At 53.7% G+C, this 16,407-nt stretch overlaps 1 protein-coding gene and 1 non-coding gene across 2 annotated transcripts in view; one reads left to right on the top strand and one right to left on the bottom strand.

Annotated features, from left to right (window-relative positions):
* NECTIN1 (nectin cell adhesion molecule 1) overlaps positions 1-5,617 on the top strand; it is a 68,481-nt gene extending 62,864 nt beyond the window's left edge. Inside the window, exon 6 of the mRNA XM_002822589.6 lies at positions 1,282-5,617. Within this exon, the coding sequence (XP_002822635.2) occupies positions 1,282-1,829 (548 nt within the window). The 3' untranslated portion in view covers positions 1,830-5,617. The remainder of the gene's footprint in view (positions 1-1,281) is intronic.
* Positions 5,618-10,236: 4,619 nt separating this feature from the next.
* Positions 10,237-10,342, bottom strand: LOC112135585 (U6 spliceosomal RNA). Its single transcript, XR_002916850.1, has one exon. It is a non-coding gene; the product is annotated as a U6 spliceosomal RNA (small nuclear RNA).
* Positions 10,343-16,407: the final 6,065 nt, after the last annotated feature.

Genomic DNA, 16,407 nt, shown 5'->3' with positions numbered 1-16,407 from the left:
TGAGGCCAGCTGTGGTCTCCGGTGCCACCCTGTGGTGGTGCCAGGAACCGTTTCCCTTAGCCTCACCTTAGGGCCTCTTTGACCTGTGGCATGGCCCTGGTTTCAGCCACCTTCCCAGGCCCTGTAAGGCAAGGGAAGGGGCAGTGTTGGCCAAAGAACAGTACTGTGGCCCGGCCCCACTGGCACAGAAAGCCACCCACCCAGCCTTCTCTCCCATCCCACCTGCTTCCTTTCTCTTCTTTTCACCTTTCCTGCCTCCTCATTTCGGCTGTGTCCACGGAGCATACAGATTTGCACACTCACGTTCATCATGTCGGCACAGGCATGCAGGCCCTCCTAGCATGTGCTCCCTGAGTGGTGGGCTTGCTATGACGGCAAGGGTGTGTGCCTGTGCCTGTGCCCACTTGTGTGTACTTGACATAGCCATGCACGCACACACGCACATGCTTTCACCCCCATTTCTGCCGTCCTTGCCCTGTGCTTGTGCCCTGCCATGCTGGTGTCTTACACTTATAACCCAGGCTGGCAGCACTGCCAGGCCCAGACCACAGCCAAGAACCACAGCCCTGGTTTCTGGCACCTTGGCAGCTGATTGGCACTCACGGGGCATCTCCTGAGCCAGTGCCTGGGAACCTGTTTTCCCTGTGCCCTGCAGGCAGACAAAATCAGGTGCAGAACACCTAGGTGGCTCCTGGTTCTGGGTCTTGGAAGCCAAGTTGATGGTGTTGGGGCAGAGTGACTGCCAGGTGTCTGGCAGAGGGGTATCAGTGACATTTGCACACGTTCTATGTGCAGTAGAAGCAACGTTGCATCATTGCTGGGTGGCCTCAAGCAAGTTATTTAACCTCTGCAAGCCTCAGCTCCTCAGATATCCAATGAGAATGAATGGCATACCTCCTCAGGGTTGTGGCTGTGAATGGCATGGAGTGGACAGTGTGCTGCAGCTGGAACTGGCACACGTCTCACTGCACCATGAATGGGGGTTGAGCTGGGCCAGCACCACATCAAGGACAGTGGGGATGGAAGACCCTGGTGCTGTGGGTACTGCCTTCTGCCTCTCCTCTTGCCTGTCTCTCACTCCAGCTACCAATGCTGCGGCATGTTAGGGCTCCAGGATGGTGGGGTGCTGCGGGGCCTCTAACTGGAGCTGCTCAAACCTGGGGTGCAGACAGCCTGTCCTTCCTGGCCTCTCCTTTCCCTGCCCCCTGCCTCCCTCCCACCCCCTCTACACCCCAGGAGCACACGCTGATGCTGTCCCCTCCATCTCTTTTCCTCACCCAGAATTCCCCTACACCCCATCTCCTCCCGAACATGGGCGGCGCGCCGGGCCGGTGCCCACGGCCATCATTGGGGGCGTGGCGGGGAGCATCCTGCTGGTGTTGATTGTGGTCGGCGGGATCGTGGTCGCCCTGCGTCGGCGCCGGCACACCTTCAAGGGTGACTACAGCACCAAGAAGCACGTGTATGGCAATGGCTACAGCAAAGCAGGCATCCCCCAGCACCACCCACCGATGGCGCAGAACCTGCAGTACCCCGATGACTCGGACGACGAGAAGAAGGCTGGCCCACTGGGTGGAAGCAGCTATGAGGAGGAGGAGGAGGAGGAGGGCGGTGGAGGGGGCGAGCGCAAGGTGGGCGGCCCCCACCCCAAATATGACGAGGACGCCAAGCGGCCCTACTTCACTGTGGATGAGGCCGAGGCCCGTCAGGACGGCTACGGGGACCGGACCCTGGGCTACCAGTACGACCCTGAGCAGCTGGACTTGGCTGAGAACATGGTTTCTCAGAACGACGGGTCTTTCATTTCCAAGAAGGAGTGGTACGTGTAGCCCCCACTTCCAGAGCCTCTGTCTGTGACCGCTCCTCCCTAGCCCCTCCCCGCACGCCCCCTGCCCACCCCCCACCTCCCACTCCAGGAGCTGAACAGAGACTTGCCCAGCTGCCCAAAGCCAGCCCCGAACTCCTGGGGGGCCAGGGGAGCCCAGGGCAGCCACGACTTGGCTTTGTGTTTTATTTCCTCCCTCTCCTCCGCCCTTCCCCATGGTGTTGTGTTCGACTGTGGCTTTAGTGTTACTGTATCTTCCCTTTACGGGCCCCACCTGCCTGCCCTCTGTGTAGGGAGCCCTGTTCTCGTCTTGTGTACCTGGGCATCCCTCCAGGGTTTGGGGAGCCAGCCTCCCCCGCCCCCCAACACTGGAATTTGTTTGTGTTTCTTCACTGGGGGTGGAGGGCTCAAGGGGCTCTAAGAGGAAAAAGCTCCCTACACCCCCAGATGCTGCTCCTCCTCCCAGGGAGAGGGAACCCAACACCCGCCAGTGAAAGCTGATGCAGCCGGGAGTTTGGACCTTGGGTCTAGACAGCCGGTGCGCCCAAGAGGTAGCGGGAGGGGTGCAGCTTCTCCCCAGTTCCCAGGGAGTCTTGTTTGTTAAGCGGGGCCTTGGGCAGTGTTTTCCTGCTGAGGGTGGTTTTACATTTTTTTTCCTCATTGGCCCACAGAGAGTGGAGCTGGCCTAGCTCTGACGTGTCCCCTCTTTATCCCCAATGTGCCCCCTCCATTAGGGGCTCCAGGTGGGCTCTGGCCCACACTTGCTCTCTGCCTCTGCTGACGTGCACACACACACACATGCACACACTGCTCCTCTCTGCCTGCTTTCCCCTGGGGTCCCATGCCCTGCCCCATCCAGGCACTGCCCAAGGCCCACCCGTCTATTTCCACCTCATTCCCCCTTTAAGCTGAGAATGGGGTCTGCCTATAGAAGCTTCCAGAGACAGCTGAGACTGGGCCCCTGGTGTCTCCACCCTAGGATCTCAGGCCCGCCCCAAACTGCTTCTTACAGCGTGGAGGTTTCTCTGATTTCTCCCTTATCTAGCAACACTTGGTTCTGTTGGCTAGTCAGGGCTGGGATCCCAGGGGGGATCCACCTGCAGGAGTCAGAGGTAAAGAAGCATCCACACGGAGGGTAGTGGAGAAGGAAGCCCACATGGCAGAAGCTCTGCAAACAGTCCGAGGGACGGAGGAGTCCATACAATGCCTCACACACAAAGGCCATTGTCAAAGCCTCCGGCCTGGCAGAAAGTGTAGGGGGTGGGGCTGCTAGGCCACCTCCTGCTCAGCCACCCCTGGTCCTCATTCTGGGATGAGGAGAGGGCCTGGGAGAAGCCCTCCCTTTGAGTGCAGATTCCCTCCTTGAATGGGACATTGAGTTCCTATCAGCCACCCCAGACTGGGTCTTCCCATGTATATAATGGAGGAAGACCCCTCCCAGCCCTCTCTCAGTCCCCCAGCTCAAAGTGCCTCAGTTCCTCCATCTGCTCCCAGATCCCCTGGCACTCTAGACAGGCATGCCCACGGGAAGGACCCTGGGATGGAGAGGCAGGCTTCGCGGCCCTTCATGCCTGCCCACTGGGATTCCAGTTAACTCACCCCAGGGTGTCAGGGGCTCTGCAGGATGGCAAGTGTTGGGGAGGAGGGAGGCAGACCACTCTGTGCCCCACGGGCACTGACCCACCCTGCCATAGGCTTCCTAAGGGAGCCCCCCAGCCCCTCCCCTCCCCTCCCTGGTGCTGCTATTGAACCCCCAGCCAGCTCCATTGCTGCCCCGGCAACCCTGGGCCCAGCAGGTAGGTCATCGTTGTCTGGCCCTCACTGCCCTGGCCCCAGCCCAGGCTGCCCAGTAGCCACGTAGCAGAAGTCTGAAGCCATGCCAGCCCTGGTGCGGCTCTCCCCTCTACACATTTGGGGTACTGGATGGGGTGAAGTTAGGGGAGAAAATTATGGAGTCTTTCCAGCCACAGTGCAGAGGGAGGTGGAGGAGCTGGGCTGCTTCTCCCAGCAGTATTAGTGTCCCCCAGGGCAGGGGACCTTTTCCACATTACATCACTGCCCCATCCCACCTTACAACACTCTGGCCCCTCTGCTTGGTCCCCTTTTCCCCCAGGCAGGAGGCAATCCCGGGGGCCTGCCTGATAGAGGCATTTCCTGCCCCTGTCTCCTCCTGCATCTCCTTTATCCTGCACTGCCACCCTCTATTCCCCATTCTGTGATGGATTTTGAAGACCCCAAGCCCAGCCAAAGCACTGAGTTCTTCCCACTTAAGACACCTCCACACCCTCCCCACAAGCAAAGCACAAATTTTGGGGTCCATGTAGCATGGCCCACGTAGGAGGCTCCTGACTTGCCAGGGGCCCAGCCTCAGCATACCCACCGAGCAGCTGCCAGCCTGGGCTGAGGGTGGGCGTGAGGCAGGGGTCAGCACTTGGACCTAGGGATGTGAGGTTTTCTGTGCCCCAAGTTTGTGGGAAGGCGGGCACTACTGCTGGGCCCACAGACACAGCCAGCTGGCAAAAGGGAGGTCTAGCCCAGCAGAGAGATGAGGACATTTTGCCTCTCTTTCATGCCCACAGCATGAGCTGAGCTTCTGCTTTGCTGGAAATGAAATAAACTTGGTATTAATTGTGCCAAGGCCTCCCCAGTTGTCATCCTGCCTCTTGTTGCCCTCCCTGTCCTTGCCCCCCACCCCACACCCATGCCCCTGTTTCCTTACAGATTTTGTTATTGTTCTAATGTGTAATAGAACCAGCCGAGTCCCCTTTTATCAGAAGGGTCTGAAAAGCAGCAGCATAGAGTAGGTGAACACAGGCCTGTAAGTGCGACCACCTCAGACCCAGCACGTGCCCACAGTGGACACACTCACACCTCCAACACACCCACGCGCAGGCGTGTGTACACACACGTACACACGCATGCACGCACAGCCAGATGGTCACTCAGCACAGATGTGGCAAAGGGAATGGTCTGATCCTGCTGAAAGCCCTTAAGGAGAAACGAAGAGTTCCCAGTGCCCGGGCTATAAGAGAGCCTTACAGGGGCCCTGTTTCCTGGGCATGTGCTTCCTCTGCCAGCCAACCCCCATGTGCCCAAGTCACTGGTGCAATAACTTTTCTGCCTTCCTCAGAGCAGAGAAATTGGGAATTGTGTTAGGTGGGTGTGGGCAGCTCTGCTGAGCCAAGCAGACAGGGGTGTCCCCTCTTCTGGGAGGAGGGGAGTGCTCCCAGGCCTCGGGGGTCCAGACAGAGACCGCCAAAGCCTGACTGCCAACAGAAACCCTCTCCTAGTGAGGGGCAGGTGGGTGTGCCCCAGGTCCCCACACCCACAGGGAGGCTTCACACACCGCCCAGTGCCGGGGATGCCAGGAGGCAGGCCCCTCTGCTGCGGCCCAGGTGGTGAGGGTGCCCAGGCTTCTGCTGCTGCCACTGCTGCCAACACTGCCCAGCTTGCGAGGCCAGGAGGAGCCCCTGTCCCACTTGGTGCTGCTGCTCTTCTGACCCCTGCTGTGAGGAATGGGATTCTTGGTCGAAAAAATTGGTTTTCCTTTTTTGTATAAATGAAAAGAATCCAGGAGAAACTGCCACCCTCCCCTCCCAGCGTGATGCACTACCTTGCTTTGGCGTCTTGTCGCCCTTTCCGCCTTTGGTCCAGGGACAGCCCAGCAGATCCTCCTGGTTCTGACCTGGGGGTGTTTGCATCACCCCCTTTTACTTGTATTAAAAAAAATGATGGGGTGAAAATGTACTGAGGAAAAAAATGTACTTTTTTATAAATAAAGTGTTTAAAACAAACTGGTTTGCATCCCATCACTGCCCTGCTCCATGGCAGTGGGGGCGGGGAAGGCGTGGAGCTGGAGGGGGTGGCACAGAGGGATGGTGAGGGGAAGGGACCCCCCACCCCATGTCCAGGTTCCAGGGTTCCAGAGGAGCAGGGGCCCTGAGGGAGACTGCTCACAGGCTGCCCCGGAACCATCTTCCACGCAAGTAAGAAGACCGTGGACTTTGACGACAGCATAGCAGAGGGAGGGGTGTGGGTGTCCACAGACACAGGAGAGAGGCCTTTAAGAAAGTAAGGCCTGAGAGGGCTGGGGGTGCACGCAGCAGAGAGGGAAAGCCCTGTGCCAGCTGGTGCCCTCCTGGGGGTACAGGTGCCTCCTGCCCCAGACTCCAGTTCCCCTGTCACCCACTCCTGCTATCCTGTTCCTGCCACGTCCCCTCCTGTGGCTGTTTGGAGAAGAAAACCAGCAGTGTCACACCTGCCGTGTTAGGTCCCTGGGGACAGAGAAGAGCTGAGAGCTTTATCCTTTCATCTTCTATTTCGAAGATACTGCCCAGACCCATCCCCTGCAAGCTCTCCCCGTCACCCACCCCTCCTGTGCCCCCCCATTTCTCCCCCGGGGGGCTGGTTGTTTGGAGAGAAGTTCTTCTTGTTCCTTGGTTACCTCCCCACTCTCCCCACCAGCACCATCTGCTTCCCATCTCCTGGGCTGGAATGCAGGACAAATCGATCCTGGGGGTGGGAGTGGCAGGGGCTTCAGCGACTGCCCCGTCCCAGCCATCCCTCCGTCACCCCCCGCACCCAGTAGCATCTCCTTTCACTGAAATCCACACCAACGAACCCTGGGAAAGGGAGGGGGTAGGAACGATAAAATCAAGATGGCTGCTTAGCAGAAAACCCTCCTGCCCATTGTGGGCAAGGCCACATCCTCCACATCCAGGATTGGGGCTGGACGGGCAGAAGTAGGCGTGCAGAAGGAGAAGCCAGCAGCTGTTGGCAGCTGGCTGAGCCCCCACTGGAAGGCCAAACCCAGCATCCTAGAAAGGGCTGTGTTTAGATGTTGATATTCGAATGAGATGCAAATTGGTTGTTTAAGCGGTCACTTCCTCAGTTTTCCAGGCTGTCCGTTTAAGTTAATTTTTAATTTGTGCAGGCAATAAATGCGTAATTACATTATTAATATATTGGAAGAGAGCAATGGACAGAACGTCCTAATTGACATTTAACTAGAGCGTTCCGGCAAATTAGCCAAGACTTTCTCCAGCAGCGGAAGGAGGGCAAGCCAATTAGTCTCAGGCACAACCCCTCTGGACAGAGCTTTGGGCTGGAGAAGCCAGACTCAGTCCCTTCCCCAGGCCTTGGTGCCAGGATGTCCCCTTACAGACATCCCGGCCCAAAGGATACTGGGAGTCCAAGGGCATACTCTTAGTCTTCTAGTCCAGTTGAGCCTCGGAAGAACTTTCTGCTAGGCTGTGGCTCCTCCTGCCCAAACCACAACCCTTGCCTCCATCCCTCCAGCACCACCCTCAGCAGAGCAGAGGACCAAGGGCCAGGAAGCAGCACCTGTCTGAGTGTCTAAGGTCCCCCCTGGGATATGCCCACCATATCCGTATCTTGGCTGGTGGGCCCAGGACTAAGCTCCTCTCTGGAGACTGTGGAGGCCTTTCTCTCCGTTCCCCTATCCTACCCACTCCTGGTTGCAGATTGTTGAGGAGATAAACTTGATGAATTGAGGAATTCATTTATTCATTTACAACATATTTTTGGCCATTCTGGGACTGCAGTGCTGTGACAGCCACATCCAGCATCCCAGCTCTAAAGAACTCAGAATGCTGGGTATCCCCGATTCCAAAATGGCCAGTGCCATACTGGCCACAGGCTGTTGCAGAGCTGTGTGTAAAGCGCTGGGGTAGCACAGGACAGGAGTGGGTCATTGTGTTTGGGAGGGTCTGAAGTGACATTTCACCTGGGCCTTGAAGGATGTGCCAGAGTTCTCCAGACAGAGATCTGTTATGAGTATTTCGGGCAGCCTTGAGAATTTACCATCTTACATTAGTTGTTCTAAAAGAGATCATCCTACTCCAACACACTCATTCTGCACATGGAGAACTAAAATCTAGAGAGGAAACTATGATTTGGCCCAAGCATGCGCCAATCATGCTCAATGGCATAGCCACATCCTGAGAGCAGCAGGAGGGGAGGAACCCAGGGGAAGGGGTGGCACCAGCCTGACTCCTGGGGGGATGCTAGATCTGGTACAAACTTCTGTTCCCTTACAAAGTAGCAAGAACCCCCAGCGGGATATAAACTGAGTTTGCAGGATCCATATTTGGTGTTCAGTGGAGTTGTCGGAGTCAGATGGGGCTCATCGGGGAAGACTTCCTGGAAAAGGTGCTATCTGACATGGTTTGAAGAATGAGAAGGACATGGATTGGGTGGGAAAGTTGGAGGAGGAAAGCCCTCTGAACGCTTGAGGGGAGTGCCACCTAGACCTGCTTCTGAAACCACCTCTGTACCGGTGCCCACAGCTGGAGGCTCTGCCCCCACATCCTCCAGACACTATGCCAAGCAGCATGATGCAGAGCAGTCCTTGGGTTCTACCTAGTTGTTGGCTTCTTGGACCCCAGACCCTATTTTCTCCGGGTTTACTGGCTTGATGGCAGAGCCAGGCCAACTCCTTCTCTATGGGGGACTGCGGTTCCACTCCCCATCCCCGGAACAACTCCCAGATGAGGCGCTGCAGGCAATGTCCTCACCCCAGCCTCCCCTCTGCCAAGCATACCTCCCACAGCACACACACAGCACATACACACTCCAGGAGCTGGGGCCTCATCTAAGCTGGCCCCTGTGGCAACTTTGCATCCAAGCTCATCTTGAGCTCCATGGAGAAAAGCACACAGCTGGCCGCTTGCCTTGAGAACCAGCCGCAGGGCATCATCAACATACATCATAGGCCCCATTGAGCGCAGAGAACTTAACCCAGGCTACACTCCAGAATCATCTGGGGATTTTTAAAAATCAGGCCCCGCCCCACGCCAATAGGGTCAGAGCCTCTGGGATTGGGATTGGGGCCTAGACAGACTTTTTTCTCTTTTTTTTTGAGACGGGGTCTTGGTTTGTCACCCAGACTGGAGTGCAGTGGCACAATCACGGCTTACTGCAGCCTCGACCTCCTGGGCTCAAGCAATCCTCTTGCCTCAGCCTCCCAAGTAGGCTATGGGTACCTGCCACCATGCCCAGCTAGTCTTATTATTATTATTATTATTATTTTATAGAGACAGGGGTCTCCCTATGTTACCCAGGCTAGTCTCAAACTTCTGGCCTTAAGCAATCCTCCCAAAGTGCTAGGATTATAGGTGTGAGTCCAGTAACAGGCTTTTTTTTTTTTTTTTTTTAAGACAGAGTCTCGCTCTATCACCAGGCTAGAGTGCAGTGGCGCAATTTCGGCTTACTGCAATCTCCGACTCCCTGGTTCAAGTGATTCTCCTGCCTCAGGCTCCCCAGTAGCTGGGAGTACAGGCACGTGCCACCACGCCTAGCTAATTTTTTGTATTTTTAGTAAAGACAGGGTTTCACCATGTTGGCCAGGATGGTCTCGACCTCCTGAACTTGTGATCCCACCCACCTCGGCCTCCCAAAGTGCTGGGATTATAGGCGTAAGTCACCGCACCTGGCCCTAACAGGCGTATTTTTAATAAGCTACCCAGGAGATTCCAATAGACAGCCAGCGTGGAGGCAGAGGAAGGTGTCAGTCATGAGGAAGAGGTGGGTCTTGAGATAGGAAAATGGGACTGAAGGGGTGGGAAGTTGGGTTATTCCGTGAGTTAACACACATAGGGTTTGAGTGCCGAATAATGCTATTTATTGTTGTCATCCATCACTTTCATATTCATCATCATCGTCACCTGTGAGACTTGGGATCCCGGATGACAGTGACTGCAATGGAGGTCACCTGTGAGACTTGGGATCCCGGATGACAGTGACTGCAATGGAGGTCGCCACCTGAGGCAAGGAGGGGGCAGGATGGAGCCACACCCATAATCCTCATGAAGCAGGTTTTTGGGGTTTAGACCACCTATAGGCGCTTGTTCCCTGGGCACCTGTCAGAAGGGGAAGAGGGATTATGAAAGAGCCCAGGCAGGAGGTCCCATAGCCCTCTCTGAGTGGAGCTCCTTACTCCATGTTGCTGTCAACCTAGAAGTGAATGTGCTTCATGAAGGAAAGTGGCAGTTCCCCTATATCCCCATTAGGCAGATGAGAGAGGACCCTCAGAGAGAGGCGGAAGGGGAGGGTGGCAGGGCCTGTGCTCTTTGAGTCCTCCGCTCTCTGCCTGAGGATGGGCCTGAAGGTCCCTAACAAAGGCCTCTTCCATTCCACAGTGAGTAAAGACCTCCTTGGGGATGACTGACCCAGAGACTAGCTGGCCAGGGTCCCCCAGCCTGACCTCCTGCTCACGCCCACCGTCCCCTCAGTAGCCAGCTCCTTTTCATTTTGCAACACTCCTGGGACCCTCATCCCTGAGATCCCCCATGGCATCCAGGGCAAAAAGGGACAGCAAGTAACAGAACGGCACAAGCTGCCTTTCAACCTAGGCTGGCAGCCCCTTGAGGACTGGCATCTTGTCTTTTCCTTTTTTAATGTGATGCTTCACAAATTTGCATGTAATATTTGCACAGGGCCATGCTAATCGTCTCTGTATCGTTGCAATTTTAGTACATGTGCTGCCGAAGCAAGCACTGGGATCATGTCTTACTCATCCCCAGTACCCAGCCCAGAGCTAGCACAGAGTGGGTGATCAACAGAGGCTGAACCAAATTGAACTGATCAAAATGAGAGTCAAAAGAGGCCTTTTAGCTGGGTGTGGTGGCTCCTGCCTGTAATCCCAACACTTTGGGGACCTGAGGTGGGAGGATCGCTTGAGGCCGGGAGTTTGAAACTAGCCTGAGTGACATAGCAAGACTTGCATCTCTACAAAGAATTAAAAAATTATCCAGGTGTGGTGCACACCTGTGGTCCCAGCTACTTGGGAGGCTGAGGTGGGAGGATCGCTTGATCCCAGGAGCTGGAGGCTGCAGTGAGCTCTAATTGTACCATTGCACCCCAGGATAAGTGACAGAGTGAGATCTTCTGTCTTAAAATAAATAAATCAAAATAAAAGAGACCTTTCAGGTGGTGAAGCCCAACCTTCCCCAAGACAGGGGTTTTCCTCCAAATGTGCCCAGCCTCTGGTGCTGGGCAATTCATTACCTCTCAAGGTAAGCCCTGATGCCACAGGGCTACCCTTCTATGTGGACAAAATTTCCCTCCCCTACACTTCACCCATTGGTCTAGGTATTTCCCTGGGAAGCTACACAGAATAACTCCATCTAGCCTTCTTGGGATAGTCCTTCAAATATTGGAAGATGGCTACTCCTCACCCAACCACATTTTCAGATATTTAAACCTATGCTATTGTCATCAGGTCACTTAGCAACACAGCTGTTAGGAGCGTGGGCTTCAGAGTCAGGCAAACCTGGTTTCAAGTCTTGACTCCATTGATCAGTAGCTGTGGGAAAGCATTGTCACAATGGCCAGCTCAGAGCAAGCCCTCACACCAACATCAAACAACCCCAGTTACCTACGGACCAGTCACAGTGTGTCAGTGTGTGTTCACCAACTACCACAAATGGACACCTCTGGTATAGAAAGTTTTTTCTTTTATTTTTAGTGTGGGATTTTTGATAGTGGGAGAGGCCATACCTATGTGGAGGTAGGGAGTCTGTTTCCCATAGACTGTCTGTACCTTCCACTCAATCTTATTGTGAGCCTAACATTGCTCTTTAAAAAAAAAAAAAAAGTCTGTTACCCAGTCATTGTGGCTCACGCCTGTAATCCTAGCACTTTGGGAGGCCGAGGCGGGTGGATCACCTGAGGTCAGGAGTTCGAGACCAGCCTGGCCAACATGGTGAAACCCCATCTCTACTAAAAATACAAAAAATTAGCCGGGCATGGTGGTGGGCGCCTGTAATCCCAGCTACTCAGGAGGCTGAGGCTGGAGAATCGCTTGATCCCAGGAGGCAGAGGTTGCAGTGGACCGAGTTCGCACCATTGCACTCCAGCCTTGGCAACAAGAGTGAAACTTTATCTCAAAAATAAAATAAAAAATAAAAAATAAATGTAAGTCTATTTTTAAAGAAAAGTCCCTGGGCTGGGCACAGTGGCTCACACCTGTAATCCCAGCACTTTCGGAGGCCAAGGTGGGCAGATTACAAGGTCAGGAGTTTGAGATCAGCCTGGCCAATATGGGAAACCCCGTCTCTACTAAAAATACAAAAATTAGCTGGGCATGGTGGTGGGCACCTGTAGTCTCAGCTACTCAGGAGGCAGGAGAATTGCTTGAACCAGGGAGGCGGAGGTTGCAGTGAGCTGAGATTGTGCCACTGCACTCCAGCCTGGGCGACTGAGCGAGATTCCATCTCAAAAAAAAAAAAAAAAAAGGTGTTCCTGAAGAAAAAAAAACACACACACACACACTGCCATCTCCCTCTCATTCTGAGGGCCAGGTATTAAATACTGCTCCCTGGAACTGGTCTGACCAGCAGGGAATGGGGGTGGAGGGGTGAGGAATTGTCTGTGTGTCCTCCCTGAACCTGGCCTACCCCCTCTTACACAGTGGGCACAGCCGACCCATCTGACCTTAGAAGGTTGGCATGGGACACAGAGGGGCTCAATCCTGGTGGTTAAACTTCTGAGGGCAGGAGGGGGTTGGATGGATGGATGGATGGACGGACGGACGGACGGACGGACGGATGGATGGATGGATGGATATGTGGGTGGATGGACGGATGGATGGATGGATGGATGGATGGATGGATATGTGGGTGGATGGATGGATGGATGGATGGATGGATGAATATTTGGATGGGCACATAAACCTTTGAGTTGTTTTCATGTGTGCCACCTCTAAGCAGGTCTTCTTCACTCTGTACTTGGGCTGCCTATTTACTCCCCAAATGTAATTTTCATGCATCTCTGCAATGTTTTATCTTGGTGATGAGGGTCAGCATTTCAGCCTGTGGCATTCCTTTTGGATGCTTATTCCATCAGTTCAGTCCATGGAAGACATTTATAGAAAACTTGGTGAAAGGAAAGAGACAGGGCTTTAGAGTGAAACTGACCTTGACTGGTTCCACCACCTATCAGCTCTGCAGAACTTCAGCAAGGTGCCTGCCTTCCCTGAATTTTATTTCTCAATCTATGTGAGTAGACTGCTGGGATGAATAAAGATAGTTCATATATGGAGTAAGGTATTTGTAAAACAGGTAATAGGGATACTTGCCACCGACGGCTATAAGGATTAAAGAATTGACTCCTTGTAAATCACTCAACAGAACACCTAGAACAGACTGAGTGCTCAGCTGCGTTGAACTAGGATAGTATTCTTACTTACTGTTATTTTCACCACTGGGTATCTGCCCTAAGCGGGGAAACAGAACTCATCATGGAAACAACATCAAGAAGTAAGACACTTGCCAAGTTCCAGGTAGGATCCCAGCTCTGTGCCTTCCTGGCTACGTGGTGAGCACTACTCCCTTATTTTCTCTCTGATTTACCTCGTCTCACACCACGACCCACCAGCCTGTTGGAGGGGCACCGGTCTGGAGGAACTGGGATGTGTCCCTTAGGGCAGGGCTGGGTTGGGATCCCCGCACTGGGCCACCCTCCTGCAGGGGGCACTGAGGCCAGCTGCAGGAACGTGAGGCCACATTCACCCCGGAGCAAAGGCTTCCGGTGCCTTCTACAGTTTTATCTACAGAAATGCCCCAGGAGCCACCTGACATGGGAAGCGAGAGGATAGGTCTCAACCGTGATCATTTTTACTTACCAGGATCCTGTGTAAGGTTTTGGTACTTCGTTATTTTTCATTTTCAAGCTTTTTTTTATTGAGGAATACGGTAACAACACTAAAGCACACAGATCTTAGGGGTTCAGCTCCATTTGTACACACCCATGTCACCACCCCCGGATCAAGACTGTGAGTCATTCATGCTCCCTCCCAGGCATGACCCCCATTCTGGAACTTCACAGAAATGGAGTCATACCTAGTCTATTCTATTCATAGAATAGAATCGAGTATACTATTTTTGCAGCTCTTTCACTCAACATGATGTCTGTGAGCCTCACCCATGAGGTCTGTTGTCCATTGCTGTGTATTATTATCCCAAAGTGTGAAAAGGCCACAGTGTGCCTCTCTCGTACCATCAGTGGGGATGTGAGCAGTCTCCAGTTTGGGACAATTAAACATTCTTGTATGTAACTTTGGGGCCCATCACCCTCATTTCTGCTGGGAGTGGAACTAGGGTTAGTAGATGCAATCAGTGTTCCAGAGTGGTTGTGCCAATGTCGCTCCCACCAATGGCGTATGAGCGTTCCCATGGCTCTGCTTCTCGCCCACTGTTGGTGCCATCCATCCTTCTAGCTTTTAGTCTTTCTGGCAAGGGCATAGTGGTATGTTATTATGATTTAATTTGCATTTCCCCATGACTAAGGATGTTGAGCACTTTTTCATATGACTATCAGAGATGTAGGATTTTGAAAGTTTCCAAGGCTTTTAAAAAAGAATGTTTGAAAACCTATTGTCATACATTCCCTGGAGCTCAAGAGGAAGGGTTGGTGTGTATCTGGTCAGCCAGGTGGTGGTCCTCCTAGAAGAAATCCCTGTTCCGGTGGCCTAGGAGGCACTGGAGAGGCTGGGACAGGATGGGTGGAGCCAGAAGAGGAAGGGGAGGAGACGTGCTCTGGGGGATTCCCAGAAGAATAGGAAGGACAAGCCAGCCATCAGGAAACAGGAGTCATGGGGCACAACAGAGTGATTGGCATGAGGCCTCGAGGTGTCATGGTGACCACACCGGGTGGGGTTCACTGGAAAACCTTCCTCTGGTCCCCACAATTGACCCTAAGCAATGGAAATTTCCTGGGGCGTTCATGACAAGAAGGACAGGGGACAGCAAGCCACACCAAATGGGATTTTCCCTGTTGACTATAATGGGTTGGAAGAGAAGGGCAGGTGGTCAGGGCTGGATGGCAGCCGACGGGAGGGAGGTAATATGCTGGCGGGAGGCCTGGACTAGGAGGCAGGGGGCTGGGTTCTGCAACCAGCTCTGCCACTTCTCACCAGGTGACCTTGAGCAAGGCCCTTTGCCTGTCTGATTCCATGACCCCTCTCTGCATGTGGAACAAAGAGCCTGGGCAATGGAAGATGGGTGCCTAGTGGCCTCTCCCAAGTTGCTCCTGAAGACAAAGCAGCAGGGCTGGGTAACAGGTCCGCCCCAGAGCTCTTAGACAGCCCTGACAGTGATGAATCACCGCACCCCACTCTGTCTCCGTGATCTACTGCAATTGATCCTGAGCCCAGGTGCCTGGGGTGAGAGTGGCCAAGGGCAGCTTCCAGAGAAGTCTGGTGTGCAGCAGCTGCAGTGGGAGTGGGGGGATTGGGGTGGGCATGGTCTCGTCCCTCACTGTGAGAGTGACCCACTCTGCCCTCCCTGCAGAGAAGCGAAGGAGCTGCACTGCTAACGAAATAAATAATCCAAGCCCCCAAGAGAGGGGAGCAGAGAAGGTGCTCCAGGGAAAACCACGGTAGGAACAGGCTCCCCATGTCTCCTCCAATAGCCCACTTAAGGAGTATGGGGTGGCGAGGACAGACACCCCCCAAGAAAGATTGGGGCTGTCCGTCTCCAGGATTTCCTCCACAGAAGTATCTGTTCACCCTAGAAAGATCTGGGGGCTTGATCAATGAAAACCGTAGGTCTCTCACATGATATTCTTTCTGAAGACACACCCAAGCCCCAATGGGAATTGGAGCCCCCAGCTGGCTGGTGCTGGCCTTCCTGCAGGCTCTGGGATAAGGACAGTACCCAAAGTTCCCTGATTGGGAAGGCTCTCCCTCTGAAACCCTCTGCCTCCTCTTGTTTTCTGCTGTCACCTCCCAGAGGTCAAATTCTCCCTTTCAAAGCCTGGGCTCATGGGTGTCCTATTCCACGCCCTATTCTTTTGTCCCTGTAGTTCAACTCATGCAAACCCCAAGCAAGAGGTCTAACTACCTATCCAAGAATTACAGACCGTTGGAACCTGATGGAACCTCAAAGATCATTCTCCCCAACTCTCAAATGGGGAAATTGAGTCCCAGGAGCCTAACAACAGTAAGAATTCTTTACATTTATATGATGTTTGGAAATTACAAAGTGACTCAAGATATTTTAAAAACAGCTAAGACTAACAATATCACTCCCTAAGTGCCAGGCACTGTTCAACCTACTTTATAACACTGAATCCTCACCTCCATCCCTGGAGGTAGGTATTATTACTATTACTATCATTCCCAATACAGGGACATGAAGACATGAAGAGAGCTTCCCAAAGTCCCACAGTTAGCCACTGAGGAGCTGGGCTTTAAACCTAGGCAGTCTGGCCCCAGAAGCTGTGTCTCTAACCACTCTGCAACCCTACCCTCTGCCTGCTGCCATAGAAACTGTGAAGGGCAGAGCCATATAGGCCCTGGCATCAGGGAAGAAGGAAGGAGACTGCACCAGCCTCACTCCACAGGGGATCCCAGGCCCCATACAAGTTTTTGTACACCCATGAATCAGCAAATGCCCCAGGTAGGGTGAAACCTGAGCTCGTGGGAACCGTGTTTGGTATCAAATGGCATCATCAGAGGCAGGCCGGGCTCATGAGGAAAGACTTCCTGGAAAAGATGCTATGGAAGATGATTTTGTAGAACAGAAGTGATCTGGAGAAGTTGTAGAACACACAGCACTGGG

This window comes from Pongo abelii, chromosome 9 (assembly GCF_028885655.2).
Source record: "Pongo abelii isolate AG06213 chromosome 9, NHGRI_mPonAbe1-v2.0_pri, whole genome shotgun sequence".
Classification (NCBI taxonomy): domain Eukaryota; kingdom Metazoa; phylum Chordata; class Mammalia; order Primates; family Hominidae; genus Pongo; species Pongo abelii.
Note: the sequence above shows the minus strand (reverse complement) of the source record. Positions and strands in the feature narration are given on the sequence as shown.